The sequence below is a fragment of the Castor canadensis genome, chromosome 9, assembly GCF_047511655.1.
Source record: "Castor canadensis chromosome 9, mCasCan1.hap1v2, whole genome shotgun sequence".
NCBI classification, from domain to species: Eukaryota; Metazoa; Chordata; class Mammalia; order Rodentia; family Castoridae; genus Castor; species Castor canadensis.
Genome location: NC_133394.1, coordinates 54652882 through 54668741, shown reverse-complemented (window position 1 = coordinate 54668741; position 15860 = coordinate 54652882). Strand labels below are relative to the sequence as shown.

Genomic DNA, 15860 nt, shown 5'->3' with positions numbered 1-15860 from the left:
GCTTTTTCTACCAAAAAGAAAAAATACCAAAACATTTCTGAACTGAATCATCCACCAGAGCAAGTGTTTATATGAGGAATTTTTCTGAACAGGGGTTGTTTTTCAATATTGGCTATGGGTCTCCAGGAAGATGTAAAGGAAGCAGTGACTGGAAAGCCGCTTGTTAATATCAATCTGCCCAAAACACCATATAAGATAATTTTAAAACAGCAAAACTACAAAGGAGGCTTTGTCCAACAGAAACACATTATAAATCGCAATCATGAAAATAGTAAGATATTGCAAGAGAACAGAGATTAAGTAGAATAGAATGAAATACAAAAGTAGAATTATATTTTAGGGATTTTATAAATATCTCATTCGACACCTAAGAATAAAATAATAATAAAAAGGAAGCTAACATAACTTCAAAAAAATTGATGAATATTTGCATAATCTTGGAGGGAGTAAGGTTTCATAAGTGAGGGGAAAAAAAGTTATAAAGACTCAGAAGTCATAAAACTCATAACCTATCTAATATTTGACAAAATAAAAAAGTGACTTTTTTATTCAAAATATGCAAGTTGGTAGATGAGGGCAAGATTAGAAACAAAAATAGCAAGGATTAATATCCACAATATCTATAGAACTCCTAGAAATCAACAAGAAAGCAGCCAGGTAGTCCAAGAGAAAAGTGGGCAAAGAGCAAAACCAGGAATTTTTCAGAAGGAATATCAATAGAAAATAAATTTATTTTAAAAAGCACAATTTTACCCATCATTGCTAAAATACAATGAGAATCACTTTTCAATTCTCAAACTGAAGAAAAGACTAATAAAATCAGAAGTCAGTGATGGTAAAGATTATTGTCTACTTTCAAACACTAATAGAAAAAATAGAGCCTTTTCAGAATGCAGCTGGAGAAGAGCAATCAAAATGTAGAATAAATTAAATATTTAACCCACAAATTCAGTATGTAAGATCTACTCACAGAAATATTATTAGCACACTTAAAAAGTTCTATGCAAAAGGTTGTTCACTGCAGTACTGTTCATAGTAGCAATGGTTATAAAAAAATTGAGTAGTACAGGAATCAAGATAAAAATTTCCTCAAGTCCTATGTTACATCAAAGAACTAAGTTCTTAGGTGAAACATACATGTCAAGATAGCATTTACTTTTAAATATACTTCTCTCTCACATGGACAGTAGAAATCTTGTGCTTTTCTCTTACACAAACATCAGTATGAAATGTGAATGTTACTATTTTACTGGGGAGATGAAGAGCATACCATTTATGATCAAACATGTCATCTGAAAATTTCATAAATGAACTAGTATGCTGGAATTTCTTCTCAACCTCAGGCCACTGAGTGGCATCTCATTCTCTCTTTCTCATTCTAGGATCACCTTTCCCAGTTCTGATTCCCTACCTTCCTGACTGCCACCAAGCCACCACTGTGGACTAAATGTTTCTGTCTTGACAACAGTTCTACATTGAAATCCTAACCCCCATTTTGATGTTGTCAGGAGGTGGGGCCTTTGTGACATAACTAGATCATAAGGAGATACCTTCCTGAATGGGATTCAAGTCCTTATAAGAAGACACATTACAGCATGCGTTCCCTATCTCTCTGCCATGTGAGGACACAAGAAGATGGCCATGTACATACTAAAAGTGGGCCCTCATCGGACACCAGACGTGCCAGCACTTTGAACTATCTAGCCTCCAGAGCTATGAGAAAAACTGTTTCCTATTTAATCCACCCAGTCTACAATATTTTGCTATAGCAGTCCAGAATGACTAGGATACTCGCATTCTCATCGCTAAACTTTTATTCTCAAATTCACTATAAACTGTGACCTGAAGTATGTCACAGGCATTATATGCAGGATAAAAATTGTCTTTTATTCAGCCTACAAAATAATATCTAGTTATCAGTGTACAGTAGTATATGAGGCAGTAATTAGCAAATAGATTGTGAAAAGTGCAGTTTTTGGTATTTTGTGGACAGCCCAGAAGGACAACCACTGGATAGAAGACTGGAACTCTGAGGGAAGGAGAAGTTAGCAAGTGAAGATGATTATAACCAGTGCTCCTTAACTGACTAAGCATTCATTTGTAATTTAAGGATTTGTGTTAAGATGTCTACAAAAGAGGTAAAAAGACTCCCAAAAGGTTTTAATTAAATTAAAAAGCAAAGAAATGAAAACTTTCTCTCCTCCAATATTTCTTTGTGGCTATGAGAAGGTAAGGATATTAATAGATACTTGATCAGAAGGGTCAAGTGAGGAAAGCTAGGAAGGAAGTTTCTCTATTTGGGTCAGAGGATAAAACAACATCACTGTTTTGACAGTGGGCTGTGAGCCAAGTATTTATCTCAGAGTAAGGAAAGGGTTTAGAAAAACTGGATATTACACCAAGCGAAATAAGCCAGGCATAGGAGACAAATACTGCATGTTCTTATTTATATATGGAATCTAAAAGGGCAGACTTGTAAAGCAGACATTATAATGGTAGTTGCCAGGGAGTAGGAAATAGAAGTAAAGGGATGAAGGGAGAGGGAAACAGGGTGGTGTCAGGGAAAAGACACAAAGTTTTGGTTAGGCTGAATACATCATGAAGATGTAGAGTATACTATGGTGGGTATAATAATGATGTACTGTACACTTAAAAATTCCTGAGAACATATCTTTTTCATCTATTTATCTTAATAGGAAAAAATGTGTGTGTGTATATATATATATATTACAACATGTTTTAATATATTGCAGAGTGGCTACATCAAGCTAATTAAGACATCAACCATCTCACATACCACTATTTGTGATGAGAACATTTAAAATAAAAAGAATAGTTTTAAATGTTCTCACCACACCAAAAACAAAAAAACAGATAACTATGTCAGATGATAGATAAATTAATTTGCTTGACTCTGGTAATCATTTCACAATGTATGCATACATTAAAATACCACATTTAGTAACACAAATAAATATAATTTTTGTCAACTGTGCTATAATAATGAAAAAAAGAAATCTACAGAAAGTTTTTTAAGTGAATTGTACATTGTTATCTCATCAGCCACTTAAAAAGAATAACAATTTAAGCAGGATAAAGAGTTTGCCAGAGAGCCAGGCTGTAATCCTACCTACTCTGAGGGCAGAGATCAGGAGGATCATGGTTCGAAGCCAACCGGGGCAAATAGTTCCTGAGATGCTATCTTGAATAAACCCATCACAAAAAAGGACTGGTGGAGTGGCTCACAGTATAGGCCCTGAGTTCAAATCCAAGTACCACATAAAAATAAGAGTTTGCCATTAGAAAATGAGCTTCAGATAGCAATCTGCACTTACTTGTTGCTATGTCAGGTTCAATTCCTACATGTGCCTCATAGTGTGAACATCAGAACATTGTGACGATGCTTCCAGCACACAAAGACAGGTAATTTTGTACAATACAGCATCTTAAAATCAACAGACAGTCCTTCCCAACAGCATGCCTAAAGAATTGCAACCTATGCTAAAGGAAGGAAAGTGTAGATATGATACAATTATTGAGTGACTTATCTCTCAGTCTCCACTTGGCACTTTCTTAAGGTATTTTTAAGAGTATTTTTCACATTAATTTATACCATATATTTTAGTTTCACACCTAACTCACACACAAACACACACACCCAAGCACACAGAAGGGCCACAAAACCCAGCAGCCCCCACACCACTTCCCTCACTCACCCACCCACGTCCCACCTCCCTGTTTAGGGACACCCTAATCTACTCCCCAAATTTCCATAGCAAGCCTAACAAACGTTAACCACCCAACTCCCATTACTTATAGATATTACCACCAAGGGGTCTTCGATATAATATATAAACAACTGGTCAGGTATTGAACATGTGAATAAGTTATTGTTAAATTACACCTCCAGACCAGCACAGAAATAGCACACCAACTTAGCTAACAATCAGGACAGCCACAACACAAAAAATTACATCAAAGGAAAGAAAACAGGTAACTAAAACGACAAACTAACCTATCAAGAACATAGTTGCACAGTACCAAGTGGAGCAATGGGAAGAATAAGAAGGGACAGAAATCACTCTCCTCAAAAAAATAATTTTAATACAGGATTCAGAGGGAAATGAAGAAAATGGACACCCAGTCCCTGACCCCAACAAAACAGTGATAAACTACACTAAGGAACCAAGCAATGCCCACAAAAACATCTTCAAAGAAGAAATCTTGCAAGGAATCCCTGAGAATTTCATGGAGAACACAGTTAAGCAAAATGTACAAGATGCAGTCATGAAATTCTAAGACACAAAAAAGAAAGAATACCAGAAGACACATAAACAAGTAAATAAAATAAAAATAAATAAATTTCAAAATAAATAAATAAATAAAAAGACATAGGAGCCCTAAAAAACCACGAAAATGAAACAGAGAACACTATAAAAAGAGAGATAAATGAATTAAAGATGAAATAGACAATATTAAAGAGGAAGTGACCCAAAATATGGAAATCTCAGAAAAAAGAATCAAACAAACACAACACACACTGGAAGGCCACTCCAGCAGACTGGAACAAGCAGAAGGCAGAATCTCAGAACTTGAAGATAAAATAGAAGTTAAAGGAAATAATGAAGAACTGTTAGTCAAACAACTCAAGACTTGCAAAAGGAATATACAAGAACTCACTGACTCAATCAAAAGAACAAACCTGAGAATCATGGACATTGAAGAAGGAGAAGAGATCCAAGCAAAAAGGACTCATAATATAGTCAACAAAATAATAACAGAAAATTTCTCAAACCTAGGGAAACCAATATCCATTCAGGTACAGGAAGCCTCCAGAATACCAAACAGACCTGACCCCCACAACATATTATCATTAAAACAGCAAGCACAGAGAATAGAAAAAGAATATTGAACTCTGTAAGAGAGAAAAAGCAAATAACATACAAAGACAAAACCATCAAAATCACAGCAGACTTCTCAATGGAAACCTTAAAAGCAAGAAGGGCATGGACTGCGGTATTCTGGGGAATGAATGAAAATAACTTCAACCCTAGGATACTCTACCCAGCAAAACTACCATTCGAAATAGATGGAGCAATAAAAATCTCCCATGATAAGCAGAAACTAAAACAATATTATGACCACCAAGCCACCACAACAAAAGATTCTCCAAGGAATTCTGCACATAGAAAATGAAAGCAAACAAAACCACGAGAGGACAGGCAACCCAAACCACAGAAGAAAAGACAAGGAATCAGAAAGTAACATTAATAGAGCTGCACACAATCAAACCTTTAAACAACAAAAATAACTAAATGACAGGAATCACCACATTCCTATCAATATTAACACTGAATGTTAACGGACTTAACTCCTCCATCAAAAGACACCATCTGGTAAACCAAATTATAAGGGAGATCCAACAATTTGTTGTTTACAGGAGACCCATCTCATTGACAGAAACAAGCAATGGCATAGGGTGAAAGACTGGAAGAAGATTTATCAAGCCAATGACCCCCCCAAAACAGGCAGGAGTAGCAATACTTATCTTGGACAAAGTAGACTTCAAACTTACACTGATCAAACGAGATAAAGAAGGACACTTCATACTAATAAAAGGGGAAATACACTAAAAAGAAGTAACAATTATCAATCTATATGCACCCAACATCAGTACACCCAATTTCATCAAACATACTCTCAAGGACCTAAAAGTATATATAGATTCCAACACAGTGGTAGTGGGAGACTTTAATATCCCCTATCACCAACAGATAGGTCATCCAAACAAAAAATCAATACAGAAATTATAGAACTAAATCATACCACAGACAAAATGGACCTAGCTGATGTCTACAGAATATTTCATGCAACTTCTGCACAATATACATTCTTCTCAGCAGTCCATGGAACTTTCTCCAAAATTGATCATATCTTAGGGCACAAAGCAAGCCTCAGCAAATATAAGAAAATAGAAATAATCCCATGCTTTTTCTGACCACAATGCATTAAAACTAGAACTCAACAACAAAAACAACAGCAGAAAATACACAAACAACTGGAGCTGAACAACACATTACTCAATGATCAGTGGCCATCGATGAAATAAAAGAGGAAATTAAAAGGTTCCTGGAAGTTAATGAAAATGAAAACATGACCTACCAGAACTAAGAGACACAGCAAAGGCAGACCTAAGAGGAAATTTATAGCCATGAGTGCATATATTATAAAAACAGAAAGATCTCAAATAAATGACCTAGTGGTACATCTCAAATATCTAGAAAAACAAGAATAAGCAAAACCCAAAACAAACAGAGGGAAAGAAATAATAAAAATAAGGGCTGAAATTAATGAAATAGGGACCAAAAAAACCATACAAAGAATCAATGAAACAAAAAGTTGGTTCATTGAAAAACTAAACAAAATTGACAGACCCCTGGCAAATCTGACTAAAATGAGGAGGGAAAAAACACAAATCAGTAAAATCAGAAACACAAAATGGGAGATAACAATAAACATCAAGGAAATCCAGAGAATCATGAGAGACTACTTTGAGAACCTATATTCCAAAAAATTTGAAAATCTTAAAGAAATGGACAAATTCATAGATATTTATGACCATCCAAACCTGAACCAAGAGGATATTAACCTCTTAAAACAGATCTATAATACAAAATGAAATTGAAGCAGGAATAAACAGTCTCCCAAAAAAGAAAAGTCCAGGACCTGATGTATTCTCAGCTGAATTCTATCAGACCTTTAAAGAAGAACTAATACCAACTCTCCTTAAACTTTTCCACAAAATAGAAAGGGAAGGAATACTGCCTAATTCATTCTATGAAGCCAGTATTACACTCATCCTAAAACCAGACAAAGATACATCCAAAACGGAGAACTATAAGCCAATTTCCTTAATGAACATAGATGCAAAAATTCTCAAAAAAATAATGGCAAACCGAATCCAACAACATTGTCAGAAAGATCATTCACCACAACCAAGTCAGCTTCATCCCAAGGATGCAGGGAAGGTTCAACATACCCAAATCTATAAATGTAATGCAGCTCATTAATAGAGCAAGGACAAAAACCACTTGATCATCTCAATAGATGCAGAAAAAGCCTTTGATAAGATCCAACACTACTTCATGATAAAAGCTCTAAGAAAACTAGGAATAGAAGGAATGTACCTCAACATTGTAAAGGCTATATATGACAAACCTACAGACAACATCATACTTAAAGGAGAAAAGCTGAAATAATTTTCCCCAAAATCAGGAATGAGACAAGGGTGCCGACTCTCCCCACTCCTATTCAACATAGTCCCAGAATTCCTACCCAGAGAAATAAGGCAAGAAGAAGAAATAAAAGGAATACAAATAGGTAAACAAACAGTCAAAATATCCCTATTTGCAGACAACACGATCGTATATCTCAAAGACAAAAAAACTCTACCCAAAGACTCCTAGACACCATAAACAGCTTCAGCAATGTAGTAGGATACAAAATCAACACACAAAAATCATTAGCTTTTCTATACACCAACAATGAACAAATTGAGAAAGAATATTTGAAAACAATACCATTTACAATAGCATAAAAAAAATCAAATATATAGGAGTAAACTTAACAAAGTATGTGAATGACCTCTACAAGGAGAACTACAAACCTCTGAAGAAAGAGATCAAGGAAGACTACAGAAATTTGAAAGATCTCCCATGCTCATGGATTGGTAGAATCAACATAGTAAAAATGGCTATACTACCAAAAGCAATCTACATGTTCAATGCAATTCCCATCAAAGTCCCAATGACATTCATCACAGAGATTGAAAAATCTACCCTACATTTCACTTAGAAACACAGAGACTGTGAATAGCCAAGGCAATACTCAGCAAAAAGCAATGCTGGTAGTATCACAATATCCGACTTCAAGCTATATTACAAAGCAATAGCAATAAAAATAGCATGGTACTGGCACAAAAACAGATATGAAAACCAGTGGAACAGAATAGAGGACCCAGATATGAAGCCGCACAGCTATGCCCACCTTATTTTTGACATGACACCAAAAACATACGATGGAAAAAAGCCTCTTCAACAAATGTTACTGAAAAATGTGGTTATCTGCCTGAAGAAAACTGAAACTAGATCCATATCAATCACCCTGTACTAGTATCAACTCAAAATGGATCAAGGACCTTAATATCAGACCCCAAACTCTAAACCTAGTATAGAAAAGAGCAGGGAATACTCTAGAAGCAATAGGTATAGGCAAGAACTTCCTCAATAGAACCCCAGCAGCTCAGCAACTAAGAGAAAGGATGGACAAAAGGAGTACATGAAATTAAAAAGCTTCTGCACGACAAAAGAAATAGTCTCTAAACTGAAAAGACCACCCACAGAGTGTAAGAAAATATTTGCCAGCTATACATCAGACAAAGGACTGATAGCCAAAATATACAGGGAGCTCAAAAAAACTAAACTCCCCAAAAATCAATGAACCAATAAAGAAATGGCAACTGAACTAAACAGAACCTTTTCAAAGGAAAAAATCCAAATGGCAAAAAAAAAAAAAAAAAACACTTGAAAAAATGCTCACTATCTCTGGCCATAAAGGAAATGCAAATTAAAACCACACTAAAATTCCACATCACCCCCATTAGAATAGCTATCATCAAAAATACCACCAACAATAAATGTTGGCGAGGATGCTGGGGAAAAGGAACCCTCATATACTACTGGTGTGAATGTAAGCTGCTACAACCACTTTGGAAAACAATATGGAGGTTTCTTAAAAAACTAAACATAGATCTGCCATATGATCCAGTAATCCCACTTCTTAAGGATATACCCAAAGGAATATGACACAGGTTACTCCAGAGGCAACTGAACACCTATGTTTATTGCAGTGGTATTCACAATAGCCAAGTTATGGAAACAACTAAGATGCCTCACTACTGATGAATGGATTAAGAAAATGTGGTATTTATAAACAATGGAATTTTACTCAGCCATGAAGAAGAATGAAATATTGTCATTCACAAGTAAATGGATGGAACCGGAGAACATCATCTTAAGTGAAGTTAGCCAGGCTCAGAAGGCCAAAAATTGTATGTTCTCCCTCATATGCAGACTTTAGACCTAAAACAAATGCAGTAATATTATTGGACATGTATCACACACTAAGGGGAGAACACATATAAGAGGAACAGGGAAAGGAAGGAAACCCAAAACTTGAAAGTGTTTGATATGCCCACTGCAGAGGAGCTACTATAGTGATCTTGAACTGACAGAGTTCAAATGGGAAGGTGACAGGGAAGTAGTGAAGAGGTTTGGTAGAGATGAATCAATTCCTGTAGTAATACACATGTGCATGAAAGCAATGCTAGTAATCTCTGTATAGCTGTCCTTATCTCAAACAAGCAAAAACACTATGTCTTTCTTATTATTGCTTATGTCTTCTCTTCAACAAAATTGGAGAAAAGGGCAAAAGAGGTTCTGCCTTAAAGCGAGGGGGAAGGGGGAACAGAGAGAGGGGTGGGGGGAAGGGGTGAGAGATGACCCAAACAATGTATCCACATATGAATAAATGAAGAAATAAACCCAAAAAAAAGAATATTTTTCATGTTAAATTTATATCTTGTTTCACAACCTAACTCATGATCTTTTAAGATAGAAATTCATAATTTTCTTTAAGGTCTAAAAGAACTGCACAGAAGCAAAGTCTAAACTATATTGTCTTTCAAATTGCTGGACCATGACCAAGGAAATACTTTCTACATTGAAATCTAACACATACACACACACACACACACACACACACACACACACACACACACACATACACGCACACATACACGCACACAACTACACACATTACTTCATTAAATGACTTACATTTTCTATTTTAATTTTTAATGGCTATTCATGACCCAGTGAATTGACTTCAAATCCCACAAAGTGCTCACGGCCTAGAATACTTTGAATGTGAATGAATGAGACATTACTGTGAGAGCCCAATACAATTTTTCTTAAGTCGTGGCTACATTTCCACATAGTTTTCTGAAGTTCCAAACCTGTAAGGCTATATAAAGGGCCATGAAAAAAGGTCCTATATTTACGTAGATAGACAACTGTCCCCAAGGAGCTTGTCTATGACTTCCTCAGGGCAAAACTTCTCTGTATTCATCTCTATCATCAAGTAAACAGCTAGCTCCACAAGCCAAGATTGTTTGGTCAATATAAATAAACACCCTACAGGAGGGATGCACCATATCTACACCGTCTTCAAATTTTGCTTGGCAGAAGTTTGGTAGGGAACAAAATAGAGGATGATGATGAATTGATCAGGTTCTACTTCCTGGATTCTGAATATCTGTCCAATTGTGATTTAAATAATCAAAATATAACTGGATCCAGATAAGTGATTTTTATTTTAGTTAGAACATAAAATGCAACTCAGAATCAGATCCTAGCAATTGCAGAAAGGATGAGGAAGCAGAAAAACCAATTTTGACCTATGGATCCTCTATAACTGGCAAGATGATAAAATGAGTAACTAAGTTCTAAAAATAGAAGTCATTCCTCTAAAATTTCACCATATTCTGTCATAATCATAAGTGATAATATACCTTTTTTAAGAAAATATGACTGATAATGTTCCTTTTTTAAAGAGAAGAGGTGACTTCAAATAAGTATAATAAAAATGTTAAAAGCTAAAAATAAAAGAGGCTAATACTCAAAAAGCAACAAAAAAATTACTTACACAGCACTTGGGCATGCTACATGAAGATCAGATTTCTGATTTCCTTGGCATATCCTCATTTTGCAGTTTCCTAAGTAGCCATTAATGAATAATGATGGAAGGCTGATTCCACTTTTGTATGATTCTTGGAGAATATTTCATATATTTTCACATAACCATACTATATATACACTAGGATCGTAACACAGTAGGAAACACGTTTGTCTAAAACAGAAGGATTGATTGTGCTTTCCACTTTGGAAATTACAGACATCATCCTTCCCAAGACATCATTATTACTTTCATATGATTTATGACTGAGAAGTATGAGAGATGGTGCAAAGATCCTATGCCAAATTCCCATATGGAATATAACACAAGCCGAACTGTGAAAAACTCATAAATGTGGGTAGATCAGTTTCATCAAAGAAAGGAGCAAGAGAGTTATAGAGACCGAACAGGAAACTGGTCAGGTAATTTTTTTATAGTCATATAATTCCAAAGCAGCAGTAATGAATACAGACCTGCCTCTGAACATATAATGCTTGAGTTAAACATAAGGGTAGTAAGCCAGAAATTACACAGAGGTGATTTGAAACACTATCAATCAACCCCGTTTATTCCTTGGTAAATCTACCTTTTCTTTATCTTCTTGGAACAAATTTAAAATTGTTACCAAAATTTAATGATTTCAAAAGATAATGATGTCTCTGGAAAATTCCCAACAAAAACTGAAGTAACTACCATCGCCATGAAATACTATAATTTTTTTTTAAAAAGTAACAATTTATTTTAAGGGATTTTACACACATATTTTTATTTGTGTTTTATTTAACAGCATATTAAAACATATCGAACAAAACCAATAAGCAAGTATATTGTCAAATCACAAGTGTTTTGACATGTACTTCTAAAATACTGAATATTTTTAACATATTTTCTGGATTCAATTCAAATACTACTTACTATCTACACAAAATGGATTACATTCTAAAATGAACTAGAGTAAAGGAAAAGTGTAAGAAATGTAAACAAAACTCAACAGAAGAAACAAAGAGATTTGTAATTTCAAGAGAAAGGGTAAGTCAGCGAAGATGCAGGAAAAATGCATATGTTGAGTTGTTTTAGGTGTGCCTGATGCAAATAACAGAAGAACAGGCTGGAGGTTGAGGTCATGGTTTAGAGATCTCTGAGTAACAGGAAAAGGAGTATACATGATAATGTACATAAACACTGGAAATCCACTTGTCTAGCTGATAGCATTAGTGGAAGAAGTTAGATTTATTGGGTGCATGCTGTTGAAAGAAATATTAGAAGCCAGTCTTCAATCAATTCTCATTCTCTCCCTTTCCCCTCACCATCCCTCCCTCCCTCTCCCAGAATCTTTGTTCTACCATGTGCTCCCCACCTTGATGTTTTACCTTCACCTTGGGCCCAAAAACAGGGGAGCCAGGCCAGAGATGGTAGGTGGTGCACCCCTGTAATTCCAGCTACTGGTGAGGTAGACACAGAATTGCAGTGCAAGGCCAGTTCAGGTAAAAATTAGCAAGACCCTATTTCAAAAACAAGTCAGTGTGGTGGTGCATGCCTGTAACTCCATCTGCTCGGAAGACATAGATAGAAGGATTGTGGTCCAAGGCCAGCCCGAGCAAAAGCATGAGATCCTGTATAAAAAACAAGTGAAAGCAAAGAACTAAAAGGACTGAGGTTGTGGCTCAAGTGGTGAAGCATTTGCCTAGCAAGCACAAGGCTCTGACTTCAACTACCACAAAAAAAAAAAAAAAAAGGGGTCAACCAAATACCAACCATAGACTAAAATCTCTTCAACTGGGAGCCAAAAGAAAATCTTTCCTCCTCATAAATTGATTATTTCAGGTATTGTCACAGTGACTGAAAGCTAACTAATCCAGAAACCAAAGAAGTATTCAGGGAAACTGGCAGAAGACCCAGGAAAGTACACTACAAGGACAAAAACGATGAAGATAATTTCAGAAAAGTAACATGAACATGAAAAGAAGGAACAATTAGTACTTAACAATTAGTACAAGCTCATGGCCCTAAAAATTGATGAAAAAGCCAAGAGCTGTTGAATTGATTCAACAGCTCAATATGACACTTTGCTTTTGAGAACAGTTTAAACAGAAAATAGAATTCAGAAGAGACCAAACAGGGTTATTGTCAGAGCAAGTAGTTACAAAGAGGAAGCAAGATCTTCTCCAGTATCTGGAGTACCCCAGATACAAAAAAATTCTATCAGCAAATTAGTAACAAAAAGAATACTAATAAGCTTTTACCTTCTTGTGATTCTTGTAAACATTTCTGTGAGCAAATCCCTTTCCACAAAGCTTGCACTTGTAAGGTTTATCTTCACTGTGTATTACTTTGTGGGCACCCACTTGATCAAGTCTCTTGAAAGATTTATTACAGATCTCGCAATTATAAGGTCGTTTTTCTGTGAAAAATGAGTGGAGACAATCCCTTATCTATATAAAGGTAAAGGATAAAAAGGAAAACATCCTTACCTTAAATTAATTCTTTTGCATAAGCAAATTAAAGCATGATCATAAAAGCCCCCAAAAAAACTACCACTCTGAGTTCGATACGTGAATATTCACAACTGAATGTAAGCTTGTTCTTCTACAGACCTATTTTGAAAATTAAAGGTAGTTTTGCTAAAAAAAGAAAAAAAATTTAAATCCAAAGAAGAGCCAGGCGCCACACCAGTAACCATAGCTACTCAGGAGACAGAGATCAGGAGGATCTCAGTTTGAAGCCAACCCAGGCAAATAGTTCCATGAGACACTATCTCAAAAAACCCTTCACAAAAATAGGGGAGGTGGAGTGGCTCAAGATGAAGGTCCTGAGTTCAAGCCGTAGTACCACACACACACACAAAAAAAAAATTTAAGAAGAAATTCTATTTCCAGTTGAAAAATGTGCTGATATGTATGAATTTAAATCAGGGTCACAGACCTAAATGCTGAGAGGCCTGACAGTGATGGCGTTAAAGACAGAGCCACCTCCTGCTGGCCAATACAGGCCACATACAGCAAAACTTCCAACTTCCAATTCTCAGCAGGAAATAAACATTTAGACAGGTACATAAAACCCATATTTACAAAATATTCATGTAGTGCTGACAAGCACATTTTTAAAATGCTGTGTGATACAAAGAAAGCATACCTGAAAGCCAACAGTTTTTGATCTGATTTTAATTTACTGAAACACTTATATCTATCTCCAAATAATGCAGATTTTCAAAAACACTCTGACTTCTAGAAGTGATTTCAATATATATGAGCAAGTATAAGGTTACCTGAGTGGGTAATCATATGACGTTTTAGCTGATTAGCTGAAATAAATTTCTTCATACATTCTTGACAATCAAATATCTCATGAATCTGCAAAAGATTAAATTGACAGTTTAAATAAAATGCTAAAACCTAATAAATTGCACAGATCAAGTAAAAGCATAAATAAGTATAGGTGCCACTACAATGTCCAAAGTACTTATTCAGCCCTAATTTATTCATGCTATCCTATAAAATTGAAAATGAAATGAATGTATTATCTAGTAAAAGTATCACTAAAAGAAAATACAGCATTTGTGTTACTTAAGTGTATAATATAGCTAACCTATTTTTTAGTTACTGTAACTAAACTGTAAACTAAAAAGTAAAAGATATACCTAACTCTTGTTACACACAAATTTAGACATAGAAATATATTACCTGTAGATAATAATATTCCTTTTTTAGTAGCCAACAATACTTTAAATTTAAATATATGTCACACAAAGCCAAATAATAACTGCAGTGAAGGAGAGAGAGATGATTTTGAAGGTATTTAGTTCAAGGTAAAAGTTTCATGATAGGAGGAAAACAATAAAAAAAAATAGGGAGGAGTACATCAAAGGGTATAAAGCAGCAAGCATGTAGGATGGATGTGTATAAACATCTAATACAAGCATGAGGAATTTAGTCAATTCTACTGCATTGTCTTCAGGACTTTTTACTAAATGAGTAGATTATCCCTGCTCTGGCCATAACAGGAGAAGTAAATATGTGAGATTATATGTTAAATTGGTTCACTGTAACAACTATTTTACTATATATCTGTATCTCATAGCATCATGTAGTATACCTTAAATATAAGCAAATAAAATACATTTTAACAATAACAAATATAACAGACAACTAGCTAATGTAAAGTATACAACTGAATATTAGTTCTTTCCCTCCCCGACTCTACAGAGAAATTGAATAAGTAGAAACACAGTTTATTTTTTTTTCATTTTTCTTTTATTATTCATATGTGCATACAAGGCTTGGTTCATTTCTCCCCCCTGCCCCCACCCCCTCCCTTACCACCCACTCCGCCCCCTCCTTCTCCCCCCCCCCTCAATACCCAGCAGAAACTATTTTGCCCTTATTTCTAATTTTGTTGTAGAGAGAGTATAAGCAATAATAGGAAGGAACAAGGGTTTTTGCTGGTTGAGATAAGGATAGCTATACAGGGCAATGACTCACATTGATTTCCTGTGCGTGGGTGTTACCTTCTAGGTTAATTCTTTTTGATCTAACCTTTTCTCTAGTACCTGTTCCCCTTTTCCTATTGGCCTCAGTTGCTTTAAGGTATCTGCTTTAGTTTCTCTGCGTTAAGGGCAACAAATGCTAGCTAGTTTTTTAGGTGTCTTACCTATCCTCACCCCTCCCTTGTGTGCTCTCGCTTTTATCATGTGCTCATAGTCCAATCCCATTGTTGTGTTTGCCCTTGATCTAATGTCCACATATGAGGGAGAACATACGATTTTTGGTTTTTTGAGCCAGGCTAACCTCACTCAGAATGATGTTCTCCAATTCCATCCATTTACCAGCGAATGATAACATTTCGTTCTTCTTCATGGCTGCATAAAATTCCATTGTGTATAGATACCACATTTTCTTAATCCATTCGTCAGTGGTGGGGCATCTTGGCTGTTTCCATAACTTGGCTATTGTGAATAGTGCCGCAATAAACATGGATGTGCGGGCGCCTCTGGAGTAACAGTCTTTTGGGTATATCCCCAAGAGTGGTATTGCTGGATCAAATGGTAGATCGATGTCCAGCTTTTTAAG

General features: G+C 35.5%; 1 protein-coding gene across 4 annotated transcripts in view; it reads right to left on the bottom strand.

Annotated features, from left to right (window-relative positions):
• Prdm5 (PR/SET domain 5) overlaps positions 1–15860 on the bottom strand; it is a 212912-nt gene that overhangs the window by 97713 nt on the left and 99339 nt on the right. For all 4 annotated transcript variants that reach the window (XM_074041652.1, XM_074041653.1, XM_074041654.1 and 1 more), the window contains 2 exons: positions 14060–14144; positions 13038–13195 (listed from right to left, as the gene is read on the bottom strand). In XM_074041652.1, the coding sequence (XP_073897753.1) occupies positions 13038–13195; positions 14060–14144 (243 nt within the window). The remainder of the gene's footprint in view (positions 1–13037; positions 13196–14059; positions 14145–15860) is intronic.